The sequence below is a fragment of the Oryza brachyantha genome, chromosome 1, assembly GCF_000231095.2.
Source record: "Oryza brachyantha chromosome 1, ObraRS2, whole genome shotgun sequence".
Classification (NCBI taxonomy): domain Eukaryota; kingdom Viridiplantae; phylum Streptophyta; class Magnoliopsida; order Poales; family Poaceae; genus Oryza; species Oryza brachyantha.
Window position 1 is genome coordinate 6,608,345 of NC_023163.2, and position 19,349 is coordinate 6,627,693.

Consider the following 19,349-nt stretch of genomic DNA (forward strand, 5'->3'; position numbering starts at 1 on the left):
AAAAACAGTGGAGTATTTTATAGATAGAATTTTTTAAAGTACCTCGAATGATTGTGAGTTGTTTATTGTTTTGAAACCAATGAATCTGATTTTATTACACTACAATGATAATATGTGTAGTAATAAAAGATAAAATTAAAACTAAAATATATAACTTTGTGCTAAATTTATGTCATATATCATATTAAGATAGATAAATTGATAAATACATCTTACTAATTTTTTTAAAAAATATTTAACATATTTATAAAAATACACAATTACGACACTACATCACTGTAGAGGTTACCGTGACAGCGCCCAGATATACCAGTCTAATGTAGCTGGTGTAGTGCACGACTGCCGGAAAACTATGGCTTCACCGCCACCCTCTCTCCTCGATTCCACCCTCCCAGTCTCCCACAGCCCCACCCCAACACATAAACGTATTTTAATTATTATGCCGACCAAAAAACCATTGTACCACTGGTGGGAGAAACAGAGGTTGGTTCGGTTCAGCTCGAAGTTGAAGACGTACGGTTAATGATCGTTAAATTATGATCCGGCGGTTGATGCTAGCAAAAGGGTAAAAAGAAACACATGCAATATATGGAGTATTATATTATATATGTTATACTTGGCCGTAGTATATAATCAGGGGGCAGAGCTACCGTATTTCTGGGTTCTCAGCCACTCGGTTTAGAATTTTTTAAAGTCAGAGTTATTGTATTTTTATCATATATACACCCATCTCAATTGAGTTCTATATATCCATAGCAGATTAAACGTAAAAAACTTTAAATGAGATACTTTTTATATTTTATTCTAACTACACCCCATATATATCCCAAAAATGATGATTTAGCATATAGTATATGCTAAAGATAGTACTCATCGAAAACAAATTGTAATAAGACCCCGTTCAGTTGGAAAAAATTTTTAGGAGAGAGGTCGTACGGTTATATATTTAAAATATTAAATATAGTTTAATTATAAAATAAATTTTAGATTTCGTCTGAAAAACGTGAGACGAATCTTTTAAGTTTAATTAATCCATCATTAGCACATATTGGTTACTTTAGTACATATGACTAATCATGTACTAATTAGGTTCAAAAGATTCGTCTCACGATTTCTCCTATAATTATGCAACTAGGTTTAATTGTCATGTATATTTAATGCTTTATTTAAAAGTTAAAATATTTGATATGATATTTTTTAAAAGTTTTTTAACTAAACATAACCTAATACCAACAGAGATGCCAGCCCAAAATCCAAATCCTCGCAAAGCTTTCCCAAATCCAAAATCTCCGCGCACGGCCGGCCAGTTGCCACGTCACTCCCCAACCTCGCCGGAATCCCCCGCGCTCTTCGCTACCGCTCGGCCCCGCCGTGCTAGCGCGCGAGATGACGGCGGAGGTGAGGCACCGTACGGTGGAGGTGGCGAGCGGGGTGCGCCTGCACGTGGCGGAGGCGGGGCCGGAGGACGGGCCCGCGGTGGTGCTCGTGCACGGCTTCCCGGAGCTCTGGTACTCCTGGCGCCACCAGATGGCCGCGCTCGCCGCCAGGGGGTTCCGCGCCGTCGCGCCCGACCTCCGCGGGTACGGCGACTCCGACGCCCCCGCCGACCAGGCCTCCTACACCGTCCTCCACCTCGTCGGCGACCTCGTCGCGCTCATCGCCGACCTCGGCCAGCCCCGGGTGTTCGTGGCGGCGCACGACTGGGGCGCCGCCGTGGCGTGGCAGCTGTGCCTGCTCCGCCCCGACCTGGTCACGGCACTCGTCGTCCTCAGCGTCGAGTACCACCCGCGGAACCCGAGCAGGAGCCCGGTGCAGACCCTCAGGGCCATCTGCGGGGACGAACACTACATCTGCTTCTTCCAGGTAGAACAACCAACCTGTTACCCCTTTCATTCCGAATTTTGTACGACGCAGGCAGAATCAGCGCCATTATTGGGGAGTAATTTTCTGCCCTGCGAAAGTGGCAATTAGCATTGATGGGTTGCATTGTTGCAAGGTCCAGTAGAAGAATCAGAGCAGTTTTGAGTTGTGTTCTTCTGTCCTAGCAACGTTGATTGATGTTGTTTCACGCAACTCAAAATTGGTGAACAGCTGCTGTCTGCTGGAACGATTTACTATCTTTATTAGGGCAGTTAGGCCATTGTTTGTTTGTGTCACTTGTGCTCTCTAAAAGCCCATATGTTGTAGAGGTTCTTGAGACATTGCAAGGCATATAAGATTTGGGGGCCTTTGCCCAGTTAAAAGCATATTACAAGGAATGGAATTTTACCGGTATCATTCAAGTGACTGGATACTATATAAGGATGGAGCAATGATTAGTGTTCAAAGTTAGTGGTTTTCATTTCATAGATAAAAAGGTAGCATTTTGTTTTTTTGACCTTTTTCCAGTACTCCCTCCGTTCCATCTTCTTGACGCTTTGGACAATATTAAAGTCAAACTATTAGAACTTTAAGTATCAATAACTTTTAAAATATGTAGTTTGAAGACAATAAAACATGATACATAGATTAGCCTTAGAAAGTACTTCAATAAAATAAAATATTTACTTATTTTTTACATATATTATACTATAGTCAAAGATATGTTTTGGAGATTGTGTTGTTGTCCAAGACATCAAGAATTAGGGAATTGGAGGGAGTATGTTCATAAGAACTACCTTTCATTCCATTTTGAAGACGGACGATCTGATATAAGTGACCTAGTTACCTTTAACATAACCAAACAACAGTGTATGAGTTAATTACACAAAACCACAAGACACTGAATTACCTTAACATCCTAGGTGTAGAAATGGAAAATACCACTACACTACTGCTTTCCCAATTTACTGGCTTCTAAGGGCACCAAGAATTATTGCTTCAAAGTATAACCATGTTGTTCTCTGACCTTTATCCTTTGCACAGTCATGTTGTCCTTCGCATGATCCTATTGGATAATATGCCTGGTAACTCTAAATTCCAATATTACACGGAGCCTTAACATAATAACACTTGCTTGGAGAGCTATAAATATATTTTTTTTATGTGGAGCCAGAGATAGTTGATTCAGAGTATCTCAATTTGTGAGAGTATAGTCGATCTTGAAGAACATTGATGACTTCTTTTGAATATTGGATTCAGCAGTCCACACTGTTGATTCGGTAGTGCATAAGTCAGTTGTTTATCCTTGATAATAGTATGCCATTCTCACATTGTTTTAGATATTGTTTGTTGGAAATAATTATACTTACAAATTTTAGAATTATGTATGCAGAAACCTGGAGTGGCCGAAGCTGAATTTGGTCGATGTGATATAAAGTGTGCCTTAAAGAAATTCTATGGAATGCGGAAGCCAGAACCTCTGATTATACCTCAAGGCAAGACCTTATTTGACTCGATTGATTCAGATGGTACTTGCCCTGCATGGCTGACAGAAGAAGACATTGCCTACTACGCTGAGAAATTTGAGAAAACAGGGTTTACCGCTGGATTGAATTACTACAGATGCATCGACTTGTATGTCTCTTGGTCTTACAGTTCACTGCTTTACACATCCTTCATTGCTTTCAATCAAGGAGAGTAATTTTCATCATAAGCTAAGATAATGCTTTCAGAACCAATTTGATCCTCTCTCATTCTAGAGGGGGGAAGTCATTCGAAATGCTGGCTATAACTTACCATAAACATGCTTGTTTAAAAAACAGTAGATTTGACATGTATGCTTCAACTACATTTCTATTGGTGCCGATGTATTCAAAAGGTTATGAATGAAGGCAGGCTTACAGCCGAGTTATTTTAGGCATTTTTATGATGTGTCTCTCAATGGTTTTCTGTTCATATGCAGGAATTGGGAGTTGACTGCACCATGGACTGGAGTTCCGATAAAAGTTCCGACAAAATTCATTGTTGGAGACCAGGACCTTACATACAACATCCCTGGTGTGAAAGACTACATTCACAAGGGTGGCTTAAAGGCAAGCGTGCCAAATCTGGAGGATGTGGTTGTGATGGAGGGTGTTGCCCACTTCATCAACCAGGAGAAGCCTAATGAGGTTTCCAACCACATTTGCGAGTTCTTTGGCAAGTTCTGATGTAAGCTAAATGTACTGTAAAAACTACAGCCAGATGGCCTATAGTGTAACATTGCCAATTTGGTTTGTGGTGTGTGGACTAAAAGCATTGAAGAATAAACCGGTTCACTAAATTGTTGTCAAAATATTGGTCTCCCAAATACTTTCTTTTTGGTTGGGGCAACTGAATATTCCAGAAATTTAAGGTATCTTGAATGAGCATGAATGAATTTCAACTCAAATTGAATTGTCTTACGTGAAATCTAGCAGAGAATAATAAACGTGACATCACCAAAATTCCACAAGCAGAGCCACTGACATGTGGGCCCTTTCTCCAGCCGTCGCTGATCACCTCGTCGAGCGCCACCTACAGGCCACGTGAGGCAGAAACCGAGCGCCACCGCCGGCAAGGTGGCAGCCGGAGAATCTCGGTGGAGATGCCGGAACCCCAACCTACCGGCCGGTCGCGCCGGCGGAAATCACGACGGAGATCTGGGCCCGTACAACCAGACGCTCCAAACTGGCTGACACACCGATGCCGAGCGGCCGGCGGCCGGCCGTCCCGTCCCGCCCGCCGCGCGACTACAAAAGGTCTCAGCGCCGTCAGGGCGCTCTGCGGCGACGATCACTACATGTGCCGTTTCCAGGTGAATAGTCTCATAAATTCCCCTTCTTATAAATTCAAAATTTTGGATTTGAATTGCAATTCAAAATTTCAAATCCTTGTAGCCAGTACTACTACCTGTTGTCTGATGAAGCATCAGCTATTGATGTTTAGACTGAAACGACCATGGTAATGTCACTTCAGATCGCTAAGAATATATATATAAAATTTGTATGAATGCAGAAACCCGGAGTGGCCGAAGCTGAATTTGCCCGACTTGATTTGAAGCACCTATTTAAGATAGTTTTCGGAATGCGCAGACCAGCAACTCTCATCCTACCCAAGGACAAGACATTCTTTGATGCAATTGATTCAGATGGTACATGCCCCTCATGGCTGTCAGAAGAAGACATTTCCTACTATGCCGACAAATTCAGCAAGACAGGGTTTACAGGAGGATTCAACTATTACAGATGCATCGACCTGTATGTCTCATGGCTTAATTTTACATTCACTGCTTTGTTCATTGCTGTTCATCAACTGAAACTGTGGTCCTTGCAGGGATTGGGAGCTCACTGCACCATGGACTGAGGCTCCTATTAATGTTCCGACAAAATTCATCGTTGGCGACCTGGATCTTACATACAACACACCAGGGGTGAAGGATTATATTCACAGGGGTGGCTTCAAAGCCAATGTGCCGAATCTGGAGGATGTGGTTGTTATGGAGGGAGTTGGCCACTTCATCAACCAGGAGAAGCCTGATGAGGTTTCTGAACACATTTGTGAGTTCTTTACCAAATTTATTATGTAAGCAGACAGGAATGCTACCATACTAATATTCACTAAATAAAATCATAACTACCTTCTTAAAGAAAAAGTTATCCGTATTCTCGAATCATATTGTTTCTTTACACATTCCTACATTGTGGAATTTTTTATCTACTATTATCTAGTTGAATACCAAAAAACGCAGCAGCGAGAAATGAGCCATTGTCAAAACCATGCCTACTCTAGCAAATTGTGCGATATTCATTTATTCGCTGTCTTTTGATTCTAGGGCAGACTAAATTTTGTGGAATTTTGGAGAGATTTAACAACCTGAAAATTCTGCATTCGATGGCAGCCTGCAAAACGAGTCCAGAATTCTTGCTGTCCTTGTGATTTTTTCCCCTTATTTTGCTGGGTCCGCCGAAGACATGCCGACCAGATTGTAATAGGGCAGTCCCAATGGTATATATTAACGTTGGTTTCTGTCCTTATTAAATAGCTTGGTATATAAGTAAAATGATGACATGACAATGTAATTAATAAGCAAAGAGAGAGAAAAGCTTAGAGCAAGGCTAATAATAGCCAACAAGTTGACTATAATATTTTTTATAGTCTTTTCTTAGTCCACCCATATAATAGTTAGCTTTTCATTATTAATGCAGGACTCACATGTCACTCACATAGAGTTTTTTGGTTCTTGTGTCCGAGCTGGCTACAAGCTTATAGCTCGCTTACACACTCTCTTATCTTTTCTCTCCTCCACATAAACATTTAGCCAGTTTATAGCCTGCTATTATACTTGCTCTTAGAAATGGTTTTCTCGTGAAGAAATTAAGTCTTCTCTTCATCCAATACACCAAGAAACCATAAATTCACCATTAGGAAGAAACCAATAGTTTTTAGAGAGCATGTGTAATACTCACCACTGGTGGAATATATAGAGTTAGGAGAGAGAAAACGAAAACCATTATTATTCAACGACATCTCTATTATGAAAAATTGTTTCTATAGATAATTTTTTATTCTATGTCAACCGTGTCGGTTTCTACTATTGAGACCGCTCTTAAAAGAATTTATAGAGGGACATGTTACAGGGAGGCCAGTCAACTGGGCTGAACGCCAAGGAGGAAAGGAAAAGTAGAACCTGCGCTAGCCGTTTATCTCTACAGATTTACAGGATTGAACAGCCCCGGATTGACGCCAAATATGCATCTCCTCCTTGATCTCCCAACAGATTAACCTCAGGGTTTTTGAAATTCTAGTTGAGCTCTCCTGCTTGAGCTCAACGCTGCCAGCCACCGCTCTTTCAAATCTGTCGACACGCTACTCCCATATCTGAGTTATGAATCCGCAGGTGGACGAATAGATGGAGACAGGTTTCTTGAGTAGCCACATGGTTCCACACCGGCAACGTCGGCGGCCACACCACGCTGCTCAACGTGTACAGCGTGTGGAAGGAGGGAAGTTAGGAGGAAGAGAGAGGAGAGGAAGGGAGAGAAGGAGAGAGGAAAAATTAAAAAAAAAATCTAATATATTGGACTCACCGGACGCCACGTCAGCAAAACCGGCCAAAAAATAGATCAATGCTGCCGAGAGATCTTTTTTGAACAGATTCTGTGAGTTTAGGGGTACACATTTATGGTATTATGGTTAACGGATGAAAAATAAACTCGCTTTCAAGTTTAGGGATCTCTGCTAGACTTTTTCCATTTAGCAAACATTCATGTGGAGATCAAGTGCACGGACATCCTGTTTATGTGACATGTATAAACTTTAGTCATTTAAATTTTATATTTATTACACACATAAACCACAAGCATATAAATTTTATATATGTATAAAAAGGAAGTCTAAATAGCTCTTTTGAAAGAAAAGTATCGAAGGGTCGAAGACACATCAGATACGGCTGTCATGTTCCGAGTCGGGTGGGATCGGGTTCGGAATCGGCGCGGTCGTACGTCTCCTCTCGGCATATATAGCGTCCAGCCCCACAGCGACCTATCATCGTGTACTTGCTGCATACAAGCAAGTACGTACGCGCTAGTGCAGAAGTGCAGCCAACCTCTCCGGAAATTCGAAAACGATGGAGCCGCCGTCGTCGTCGTCGTGCACGAAAGCAGACGATCCCGCGGAGCTGCGGCGGCGGCCTCTCCACGTGAACGTGGCGAGGGAGAAGCTGGAGCTGGAGGACCTGTCGCTGACGTGCCGGCGAGACCGCTACTGCGTCATGTGCGTGCGAGCCTTCTGCTCCCACTGCTGCGCCCCGCACCACGTCCTGCCGCTCGGCTACCACATCGTCGTCCCCATCGACGCCGCCACCGGCAAGCCCGTCGTCCCCGACCACTACCCGGGGCGCTGGCGCCAGGAGCCCATCACCGACTTCGCCGTCGGCCTAATCAGCTCCGCCGGGGACTACGCCGAGGCGCTGCCCCGGGACGGCTACTGCATCTACTGCCTCAGGGCCTTCTCCACCGCCTCCTGCCCGCACCACCAGCACTGCTGCCCCCCCGGCTGCTTCGTCCGCATCGTCGAGCGCGACGGCCGCCGCTGCGTCCGCTGCACCGGCGACGAGCCCTGGTTCCCCTTTATGGAGAGCATCCTGGGCGACCCGGTGGCCGTGGAGGACGACGGCCACGGCGACGCGGTGCTGTTCCTGCCCCTGATCAGCCGGACCTCGCCGACCGCGTGCGTGCAGTGCGCCGGCGAGGTGGCGGACGCCACCCGCGGGTCGCTCTGCTCGCCGGCCTGCGACGAGGCCCACGAACGCGAGGTCGCCCAGCGCAAGGAGCGCAGGGATGCCATGCTCGCCGCGCGCCGCCTCGCCAAGTTACGCATTGATGCCGTTTGAATATCGTTCGTATTAGGCTTTTTTTTTTTTTGCCTTCATGGCTTGGCCTCTAATTCTCACATGTTTTCTTAATTTGAGTCAATTTTTATGATGTGCTTAGGGCTGAAAACGGTCACAGAAATTCTTATCTATATCGTTTCCAAAATTTTTATTTCTGTATCCTATTTTGTCATGGTTTATAGAACTACCTATGGCTTAATTAAATATCATTAAAAATCTCAACCTTATTGTCAATTTAATATACGTGTACTTCATTTTCAAAACGAATTATCATAGAGTCTTCGACCATTTCGATCGAATAATTCTAATTGCGACATATCAATATTTTTTATACCATTTTTATTTCCGACTTACCTATTGCATTTCCGAGAAACAATATGGATGTGAAAATCATGTCTTTTCACCGACCTTTTTCCTAATGTACTCTACAAACTTATCTGTGTCTTCCAATTGTGAAAATAGATTAATTCTAATGTACGAATTAGGCTTTTTTTTTTGAGGGATGCTACGGCACTGTTGATACTTCTCCGTCGACGATACTTCACCGCCAGACCATATAAAACAATATGTGATAAAACATGTTATATTTTTTACATTGGATGATACCATATGGACAAGTGTTGATACCACATAGTATCACAAGGTATCAAATGATATCAGATAATAACTGATGGTATATCTGAGTATAAAATTTAGTATCATTAGGTACTTAGTGGTATCACATGATACCGAAAGGTATCACATGATTTTAGCATGTATCAACAAGTTATAATTTTTACACTGGATGATACCATATGGAACAAGTGTTGATACCACTTAGTATCACCAGGGATCATATGATACCTGATGGTATTATCCAGTATATAATTTGGTATCGTTATGTACCTTATGGTATCACATCATACCAGAAGGTATCATCTAATTTCAGCATGTATACACATGTTATAATTTTTATGCTGGATGATACCATATTGATACTTATTGATACTGGTATCAACAAGTTTCAGATAATACCGAATGATAACAGATGGTATAGGCATTCACTGTAAATTTTGGATGGCTACATACACCTTCTTCCTCCTCCAGCGAACCCACCGCCGTCCGGTAGTCTTTTCCAAAAAAAAGAATCCAAGAACAGGTGCTTGCTGTACCTACTTTTTTTTTTGAAACAAAGCCAGCAAAACTCTGGATTTATATTAAGGAGAAGCAGTTGTACCTACCTCCCCATCGAACAGCAGGATGATTGTACAACGTGGTGTTCTACGCTCCCCTCGATCCGATCAAGATCGCAGTCCGCCACTCGCACAACGGAGAGGCCTGGAACCCGCCGTTCAACCGGAAGTTAGGTAAGATGCATGCAACTTCATTTAACTTTCCCGTTCGTACGGAACCCCGTTCCATAGCTTTTCCGAAAAAAAAGAGAGAGCCTAGAGCACGACATCCTATTGGATGTGATGCTTTAAATAAAACGGCATAGGGCCGCCCACGTCCGCGCATCGAACTGCCTCCGCACGTCGCTATATGCCCCACGTCCACGCATCGCCCCGCCTCCGCACGTCGCTATGCGCCCCACGTCCACGCATCGCGTCGCCTCCGCACATCGCTGTGCACCCCACTTTTGTCGTCGTCGTACTCTCGCCGCCGTGTGCCACACGCCTTCCGTCTCCACGCTCAGATGCACCTCACGTATAATGTCAGATGATATCATTGATATGATATTAGCTGGTATCATAGCGTCACGTGACAAAGCAAACTCAAAAAGATGTAGGTATCACATGGTATCAGGCTGCGCTTGCCTCCGCCGTCGTCGCACTCGCCGCCATGTGCCCACGCCTCCCACCTCCACGTTCAGATGCGCCTCATGTATGATACCAGATGATACCACTTGGTATCATCTGGTATCATTGCGTCGCGTGACAAACAAAGCTAACAACAATATAAGTATCATATGGTATCAGGCGATACTATATGTTCTTTAGACGGTACGTCGTGGCATGTCACATCAATTGCGGGGCGCCGCTGTGGCGCAGGCCGCCAGCGAGCTCCACCGACGCTGCGGCTGCGAGCTGCTCCTGCCACAGCACGACGGCCTGGGAGTAAAAGCTGGCCGCGGTGGCGGCCTTCGTCCACGTGTCGGGGGAGATTCACATCCTGCAGTTGAAGCCCACTTGCAGCCACAGCGTGCGGCTTTCTTGGACTCCCCGTGAGGTGGGCCCACACAGGCTACACAAGCACACAGCTCGACCCCCCCCCCCCCCTTTTAAGCTGAGGACTGTTAGGCGCGTGGAAAAAAAATCATTAAACGATCCCGTCCAAACCGAATACCTATGTTTAGTTTTTCTGTTTTTTTTGGCCTTTATGGCTTGGCCTCTAAATCTCATGCATTCTTAATTTGAGTCGATTCTTCTGATGTACTTAGGCGTCAAATTAAAGTGGTCACGGAAATTTCCAATTTGATATACATGTAGTTCATTTTCCAAAATGAATTACCAGTTTGGAGTCCTCCGCCCGTTACTGACATGTTTTTATCGAATAATTTCATTTTTATATACCGATATTTTTGATACCGTTTCCATTCCTAACGTGCCTAACTTACCGTTTTCGATATCATTCCACAAAATAATTACCGTTTTCGACATCATTCCCAGAAATAATATGGATGTGAAAATGTTTGGTCTGTTTATGTACCGTTTTCCTCATGTGCTCTACAGACTGCTTTGTGCCTTCTAATTGTGCAAGGAGATTAATTCCGAAATGCTGTCAATCTCTCATTGTGCAAGGAGATTAACTGGCAGCCTTCTAATGATGTGATAAATATTCTTTACATACTAACTAATTTAACTAATTATAGTTTATTTACAAGGATCTAGGGTTCATCCACCACCGGCCGCTTCTTCTTGAGCCGCTCAAGCTCGCCGAGTTGCTCCCTGGCAGAAGACGCCGCCGCCTGCGGATTTCCGTCTATTTCGCAGGATGGCGGTATGGAAGATCTGTGGAAAATATTAGAGATGAGAGAAATCATATGATCTGTTATATTCTGTTGTATATTGCACTGACCCTTGTGGGTATATTTATAGGGTACATATGAGATAGAAACTTGGAGTACAAGATAAATATTTTATCGTATCTCTCTAGGATTTTGTCTTTATCTCTAGAGTTTCTATTGGACTCTGTTATCTCTAACTGTATGTATCTATATCTCTAACATTTCCCCTCAGTCGTAATGGGAGCAAAGCGAACGATTACGACTGGATTTGAAATCTTGTGTTTCATTATCTTTTCTTCTTTATTTTTCCATCATCAATTGCATCTCTGATGATAGTCCTTCACTTCGGTGACTGCGTCCTAAAGATGGGCATGGGTTGACCCGTGGGTAGTTTAGGGTCAGCTCTAGTTCAACGAAATGAACTAAGTTTCACCACAAAATAAATTTTAGTTCATTTAGTTGAACTAGAGTAGACTCTAAAATACCCGTGGGTCGACCCACGGTCATCCCTACTGCGTCCCCTTCTGTGTCGTCCCTTATCTCTCTCATCTATTCCCTCCCGTAGTCATAGCGAGAGTGTTATGGATGATACCGATGACACAGACGCTTTTGACTGGAGTTACCGAGGATGATTTGTTGTAATGTTTGTCAAGGTTAGATCGGATGCCGCTTGTTGCCGATCCGTTGGATGGGCTCGCCAGCGGTGAGCTACCGCCGGCAAGCCGGCCTTGACTTGAATTTGACGACTGGTATTAGGATCTAGGCTCTGATACCATGTGAAAAATATTGGAGATGAGATGAATCATATGATCTATTATATTCTGTTGTGTATTGCATTGAACCTCGTGGGTATATTTATAGGGTACATAGAAGATAGAAACTTGGAGTACAAGATAAATATTCTATCGTATCTCTCTAGTATTTTGTCTTTATCTCTGAAGTTTCTATTAGACTCTGTTATCTCTAACCGTATATATCTATATCTCTGACAAGATCGCCACAGGAGCGCGTTGAAGCGCGGCGTGTCCACGCCGGGACCACGCGGCCGGTGAGTGCAGGTCATGCATCGTCGCCGTCGGAAGCTGCGTCGTCGGCGTCGTCGCCGCCAGCTTGCGGCGGTCGTAGAAGAGGCAGCGCGGAGCGTCCATGGACGGCCTGAGCATGAACAAGCCGTACTCTTCTCCCAGGTCCCGGGAGTGCTCGAGGTCGAGGGCGCCATGGGCGGCGTCGCCGAGCCTATACGTAGCTCCAGGAAGCGTGATGATCCTCTTGACCATGATTTCACAGCCCAGACGACGCGCGCGACATGGCGCCACGAGCGCAAGGTCATATCGGCGTGCAGGAGAGTGGCGACCCAGTTCACGCCGGCGAACAGGGACGGCCTGACGTCAGAAATCCCCGTGAAAATTTTTTCGACCGTTACTAGCATGTTTCCGATAGAATAATTCCATCTTCATTATACCGATATTTTATTTCCGATACCATTTTTGTTCCTGACTTATCGTTTTATATTTTATTTTCGAGAAATAATATGGATGTGAAAATGTTTTGTCTGTTTATCAACCGTTTTCCCTGTGCACTTGTTTTGTCTGTTTATCAACCGTTTTCCCTGTGCACTCTATAAACTGATTTGTGCCTTTCTAATTGGGCAAGGAGATTAATTCTGATGTGCTCTCATGGTGCAAGGAGATTAATTGGCCTTCCTAATTAAGAATTTTTTTATTAAATAAACCTTTAACCATATAATTTAATAATAAATTGTCACGCCTAGAAATTTACACCAAATATTAAATCTTGGTCTAGGAATCAGCCCGAGTACACACTATGACAAATTAGTACACGGTTCCACGACTTAAAAACAAATAAAAACAATTATCTATCGAAATGCAGCGGAAAAGGAAAACAAACTAAACCATCTAATCTTCGGCTTCAGCTGGCGATGACGGCTCCACACCACAGGCATTCTCGACAGCGGACTAAACCTCACTTCAACCTTGGGAACAACCTTTTTCTGACTTCTGACTCAAGTTCTGGCACTTGCTCTGGTGGGGAAAAATTAAGCAAGGCTGAGTACAAACCACCGTACTCAATAAGTAACACCCAAGAGAGGAGAATAATGAATGCAATAGGGTGTCAAGGAACAGGCTAAGGTTAAATTGCACAAAGCTACGGTAATTTAGAAAAACAGTAAATAAAATAGACTGAAATAAAAGTAAAGTAACATTTAAAATAATCACCCACTGTCCAACGTTACACCACGTTGCAACAGGCCTAAACCACTGTCCAGCGTTACACCACACTGCAACAGGGTCAACCCTCTATCCAACGTTAAACCACGTTACGACAGACCCAAACTACTGCCAACGTTACACCACGTTGCGCAGGGTCAAACTAGTTCCAAGATTAATAAAATTATTAAAGGGGTTCAACTAATCCCAATGAATCTGTCAGTTCGCCCAATAACCGCAGGCACAGCTATTCGAATAGTTTTACTCTGCAGAGGTGTATAACTTTACCCACAAGACATCGCTCCCAAACATGTTAACATGCCCCAACGTATCACCATGACACCTCAGTACGGAAACCATGATAAGACCTTTCACCTAACCCTCCCTAGACAATCGCACCACACTTCAGGTTTCACACCCTCCTTTACACCAAGTCGGGCAGTCCCCTCTTGTGCCTTGGTGAATCCGGAAGCAGTAGAGGCTTTCATTACACCACGATTGCCCGTCCATACTCCATCACACTCACCCTTGCCTTAGTACGTCGAATAGGGACAAGCTAGATTACGAGTCTCACCGTTGCCCATTCTGGCTTGTGGTTAGTACATGTAAGACTTACAGGGTTTCCTGAGAATCGGTCCTTAATTGTTATGGGCATGACACTCAAAACCATGCACCCACAGCCCACCATAAGCAATATTTTAGTTGTAATTAATCCATATCGGGAGATTAATAATAATTACAACCATTAAAGGTCTATCAAAGTGTAACAGTAATTAAATGATAATTGGTGAGCTAGTTGAACTAAGCATGGCTAAGCATTGACTAACCCTAATTCTAGTCAAATTAACCCTGGGATGACAATAATAATGAGTGAGAATCAACGGATATATTGGTAATTTCCCAATAGATAAATACAATAATTTATTTGCATAAAACAATGCATGTTTGACTGTAAAGCGGGGAATTTTATAAACATAGGTTCAATATGATCAAAGAAGGGTGCCACTTGCCTTGATGAGACCCACGAGGAACTTCTGCGACAACTTCGGCAACGGACGGCGCTGTGACGGGGAAAAACCTACGCAAACAAGGCAAAACAAGAAAAACAGGCTATAAAACTACTGAAACAGAGAAAGAAACTATTTTTTAATGGATTCTTGGTATTTTTCTGGATTTAATGAAACTTGAATGGACCTAAACGGAGACTAGATGAATTACTTATGAATTTTAGAAGATTAACTATGTTTTTAAACTAAACAGGAAAACCTTAATGAATTATTGCGCAATAATTGGAGACGATGATGTCAGCATAGAGGGGAGAGGATGTCGGCTGACAGCTGGGACGCACACGGCGGTGTGAGAGAGAGGGAGACGGGAGGCTGACACGTGGGCCCGCACGCGAGAGAGAAAGGGAGTGAGCTGGCGGGCAGATCCACGAGGCAACGAGGAGAGGGAGTATGACGGGTGTGGCCCGCGGAGAGAAAGGGAGCTGGCGCCTGGCAGATGGGCCCCACTAGCCGGTGGCACAAGACAAAGGAGAGGGAGGGGAGATCGGCTCGGCCGAAACAGAGAGAGGGGGCGGCGACGGCCAGGGAACAGCGGCGACGGTTGCGCGGCGGCAGCGGACGACAGTGATGGCCGACGGCGATCGATGATGGGCGGCGCCAAGAAGCGACGCGGCTAGGCGGCGACCGAGGAAGACAGGAGGCGCAGCGGCGATGGTGGCGGTGAAGTGCGGCGGCGACGCAGCGACGTGCGACGGTGGGGGCAGCGGACGACCGACGATGGCCGGTGACCGGCGGGCGAAGGCACGAAGGCGGAGACCTGGCGATGGCCGACGGCGGGGAGCAGCGTTTAGCCGAAGGAGAGGAGGGGAGCGACGGCGTAGCGGTGAGGCGACCGAAACCGTTGGCTCGGCGGCGACGCACGGGAGCGGCGACAGCGAAAGGGAGCGAGCGGCGGCCAGGGAGGGGATTTTATGGTGGTGGCTGGCGCGTGCGGGAACGAGAGGAGATCGTGCGGGAAGGCAGGAGCGGCACCACGACGACGTGGCGACGGTGATGTCGGGCGGGGGGCCCAACGGCGACGGCTGGTGGCCTACGGCACCCGGCAACGGCGCGGGTAGCCCAACGGCAGCGGCGGACCGACAACGGCGGCGGAGCTCGGCGACCAAGCGGCAAGCACCGGTGATGCGTGGAGCGGTAGAGGCGACAACCGACAGGCAGCGATGGGGAGGCAAGCAGCGAGCGGCTAGCAGCGGCTGTGGCGAGCACCGGGAGAGAGAGGGAGGAGGGGGAGACAGAGGTGTCGGCCTCGGCTTGGCTCGACGACGGCGGCGATGAATACCGACGGCGTCGACGCTTGAGCACGGACCGGGAGGAAGAGAGGACGGGGAAGGAGGAGGAGGCGAAGGAGGCAACGTCCGCCGAGCGGCTCGTGCGACGGCAACGAAGGCCAACGGCGACGCGGTGATGATGTCAACGCGCGACCGACAACGGGTGGCGCGCGACGGCACCTGCGCACTCACGGGGACGCGTGGCGGCGGCCGAGAGGGAGAGGGAAAAGGGAGAAGGGAAGGGAGAGCGGGTGCTCACCGGCGACCGACGAAGACGACGGTGCGTGGCCGAGGAGGAGCGACGGCGTCTGCGCGACGACGGGCAACCGGCAAGGCGGCGGCTCGGGAGCGAGTGCGGCGGCGCGCGGCGATGGGGCTTTATAGGGAAGCTGGCGCCGGCTAGGGCGGGGAGGTGGTTAGCGGCGTGTCCGGGACGTGCGGGCGGCGGTTAGCGGTGCCAGAGAAAGAGGAGGGGTGGTTGCACCAGCGCGAGCGGGATGCGCGTGCGGACATGACAGTGCAGTGCACGGCGCGCGACAGCTCGGGCTCACGGCGCTCGCGGGCGGAGGGTGGCTGCCACGGTGCAAACCAGTAGCGCGACGGCGCGGGCGCGCGATCGGCGTCCAGCGGCAAGGCTGAGCGGCGGGCGAATGCAGAGGCAAGGACGCTGGCACGTGCGGCGAGCGCGCGGGCACAGCGAGCGAGGCAGCGCAACGCGGCGCAGCGGCAGGGAGGCACGCGCGGCGACAGCGACACGATGAGGTCCGGCGATGGATTCGGCGGCGGGATCGGGATCGGGTGGCGGCGGCATCAGTCGAAGGGGAAGAAAAAGGAGAGAGAGGGGAAGGGGATGCTCACCGGCGGCGCGAAGGACGGCAGCGAGTCGGCGTCAAGCGGGAATAGGTGATGATGTGGCCCCACGACGGCGACCGGCAGTGAGGCGCGAGCTCGACCGACGGCAGCGAGGCAATGGGCGTGTCCAACGTGACGAGCGACGGGTATTGGCGCGGCAGCAGCGCGAAGTGGCTACTGGCGACGGCGAGTCGTGCGGCAGCGAGGCTGCAGCCACGTCGCGGGCATAATCCGCGCGGCGAGCACGGCGGTGCGGGTGTGGGACGGCTACGCGGCTTGGACGCGGCGAGGCGCGCGGCGCGAGCGCGGCTCGGCGACAAGGTGGAGATTAGCACGACACGACGGCGCGGCAGAGACGCAGCTTACGCGTAGGTGCGTCTAGGCGATCGGGGCGTGGGAGCAAGGGCACGACGCGGCTAGCGGCGCACGACGCGGTGGCGACAGCCACGGCGAGGCGGCACAGCGAGACGGATGCGGGGAGGACGCGAAGGGCGGCGGCCGAGCGGCACACGGCCATGGCAGCGGCGAGATCGACGCGCGGCGCGGCTAGCGCGCGCGAGCGGGCAGACAGAGGAGGAAGATGGTGGCGGCGCAAAGCGGCTAGCGGCGGCCGAGGGGAAAAGCAGCGGCGGCCGAAGCGGCGTCGGGGAAAGGAGACGCGAGTGCGCCGGGAGGAAGGAGAGGGGAAAAGGTGGCGACGCCAAAGGGTGGCGCAAGCACGGCGTCGTCGAGGCGGAGGCGGTGACGCAGGTGGGCGGCGGCGCACGACAACCGGCGGCGAGATCGATCGGCGGCGGGGCGACGGTGGCGTGGCGGTGCTTGCGGAAAGAGACGGCGGCGGCGTGCAAGGAGAGGGGGTTTATAGGGGAGATGGCGCCGGCTAAGGCGGAGGCGGCGGTTGGGGAGGAGACCGAGTCGGTGACGGCCGGATTCGGCGGCGGCCGTTGCGGGCGCCGGGCGGAGTCCGGCTCGGCGAAGAGGAGGGCTCGGGCGCGACGGACTTCGGCGCGCGGGGCGCGAGTGCGGGAAGGAGGGGGAGGAAGCGGGTCAGGTGGCTGGCGCGGGCGAGCGGGAGAAGGCCGGCTCGGCTGGGCCGGCCTGGAGGGGGAGGTGGGTCGGCTCGGCTGGGCCGACCCGGGAAGGAAGAGGGAAAAAGGAAAAGGGAAAAGAAAAAGAGAGAGGAGGAAAATTGGACTTCGGCCTAATTTGGGAAAGGAAGGGAAAATGAAAGAAGGAGGGAAAAATGAAAAGAGAAAAAGAAAGGGAAAAAGAAAAAGAAAAGAAAAAGGAAGGATGAAAAAAAGAAATTGTCTCCAATTTTATCGATTTTTATTAAGTTTATTATACCAAATTTTATTGACTGCAATTCAAATATAAATCTTGTTAATAATTTAAAATGCTTTCGGGACATTTTAGAACATTCCGAAAAGCTTCCAATTGATTAAATTAATTTATTACACTGAGTTTCCCCTGAACTTTAATTTAACAAATTATTTTTAATACATTATTTAATTAATTCTTAGCTTAGGTAAAACTTAGGACGTGACATAAACCACCAGTAGAAGAAATTTCAAAATTGAATCTTTTCACCACGCCATTTATACTAGCGTGGCCAACTGAAGTAGCCACGCCAGGTCAACTGGCATGGTAGACGTGCACCCCTGTGGTGGTTAGCGGGTGGACTGGTCAATTGGGAGGTGACGTAGAAGAGCTGACAAGGCGCATCTGCCACGACCAGCTCTTTGGCGATGCAAAGTTAAACAAACCTACTTTGTTGTTTTTTTTTTCTTGAAAAAGAGGTGTGTCATGATCTTGATGTATTTCGTATTAAGCTTTTGGCCTTCGTGGCTTGGCCAGTGATTCTCATGTATTCTTAATTTGAGTTAATTCTTATTGTGTACTTAGGGGTAGAAACAGTCATAGAAATTTCAGATCTACCGTCTATTGTTTTTAGTATTACCAATCAAAGGAAATGGATATGGTTTTGGCGGAAACGATAAAACGAAAATGATATTAGAAATTGTTTTTGCTATACACCGGTAAAATCCAAAACCTAACTACTCAACCATGATTCCTCCTCTCACAGGGCAGTATGATTTATAATTTTATATATTTAGACAAAATTTTGGAATAAGATGAAGGGTAAAATATAAATCAAAAAGTGGGAGTATTTTATTTACGAAGGTTCATCCGCCAGCCGCTTCTTCTTGAGGCGCTCAAGCTCCAAAATCTCACCCGGCCTCCTGCCGAGTTGCTCCCTGGCAGAAGACGCCGCCGTCTGCTGATTTCCGTCTATTTCGCACGTTATTACGTAGCTGCAGTACGGCGGTATGGGAGATCGCCACAGGAGCGCGTTGAAGCGCGGCGTATCCACGCCGGGGACCACGCGGCCGGCGACCAAGTCCTGCGTCGTCACTGTCGGAAGCTGCGAATCCGGCGTCGTCGCCGCCAGCTTGCGGTAGTCGTAGAAGAGGCAGTGCGGAGCGTCCATGGACGGCCTGAGAATGAACAGGCCGTTCTTCTCCCGGGAGTGCTCGCGGACACCGTGGGCGTCGCCGAGCTGTAGCTCCGGGAAGCGTGATCCTCTTGACCATGATTCCACAACCCAGACGACGCGCGCGACACGGCGCCACGAGCGCAGGGTCATGTCAGCGCGCAGGAGCATGGCGGCCGAGT

The 19,349-nt window shown here is 48.0% G+C and overlaps 2 protein-coding genes across 2 annotated transcripts; both read left to right on the top strand.

Moving 5' to 3' along the window:
* The first annotated feature begins 1,279 nt into the window (after positions 1-1,279).
* LOC102720465 (epoxide hydrolase A-like) lies at positions 1,280-4,286 on the top strand. Its single transcript, XM_006643946.3, has 3 exons — positions 1,280-1,863; positions 3,254-3,495; positions 3,824-4,286. Exons 1-3 carry the CDS (start codon positions 1,387-1,389, stop codon positions 4,068-4,070), a joined length of 966 nt encoding a protein of 321 aa, XP_006644009.1. The 5' UTR covers positions 1,280-1,386; the 3' UTR covers positions 4,071-4,286.
* Positions 4,287-4,425: 139 nt separating this feature from the next.
* Positions 4,426-5,997, top strand: LOC102715810 (epoxide hydrolase A-like). Its single transcript, XM_040519963.1, has 4 exons — positions 4,426-4,696; positions 4,897-5,138; positions 5,215-5,438; positions 5,714-5,997. The coding sequence occupies exons 1-4, from the start codon at positions 4,487-4,489 to the stop codon at positions 5,815-5,817; spliced, it is 780 nt and encodes a 259-aa protein (XP_040375897.1). The 5' UTR covers positions 4,426-4,486; the 3' UTR covers positions 5,818-5,997.
* Positions 5,998-19,349: the final 13,352 nt, after the last annotated feature.

Excerpts from the sequence above, each read along its gene's own strand:
- LOC102720465 (XM_006643946.3), top strand. The coding sequence starts at position 1,387 with ATGACGGCGGAGGTGAGGCACCGTACGGTGGAGGTGGCGAGCGGGGTG. Across the intron at positions 1,864-3,253 it reads ACTACATCTGCTTCTTCCAG|AAACCTGGAGTGGCCGAAGC; the intron begins GTAGAACAACCA and ends TTATGTATGCAG. Across the intron at positions 3,496-3,823 it reads TACTACAGATGCATCGACTT|GAATTGGGAGTTGACTGCAC; the intron begins GTATGTCTCTTG and ends GTTCATATGCAG.
- LOC102715810 (XM_040519963.1), top strand. The coding sequence starts at position 4,487 with ATGCCGGAACCCCAACCTACCGGCCGGTCGCGCCGGCGGAAATCACGA. Across the intron at positions 4,697-4,896 it reads ACTACATGTGCCGTTTCCAG|AAACCCGGAGTGGCCGAAGC; the intron begins GTGAATAGTCTC and ends GTATGAATGCAG. Across the intron at positions 5,439-5,713 it reads TGAGGTTTCTGAACACATTT|GGCAGACTAAATTTTGTGGA; the intron begins GTGAGTTCTTTA and ends TTTTGATTCTAG.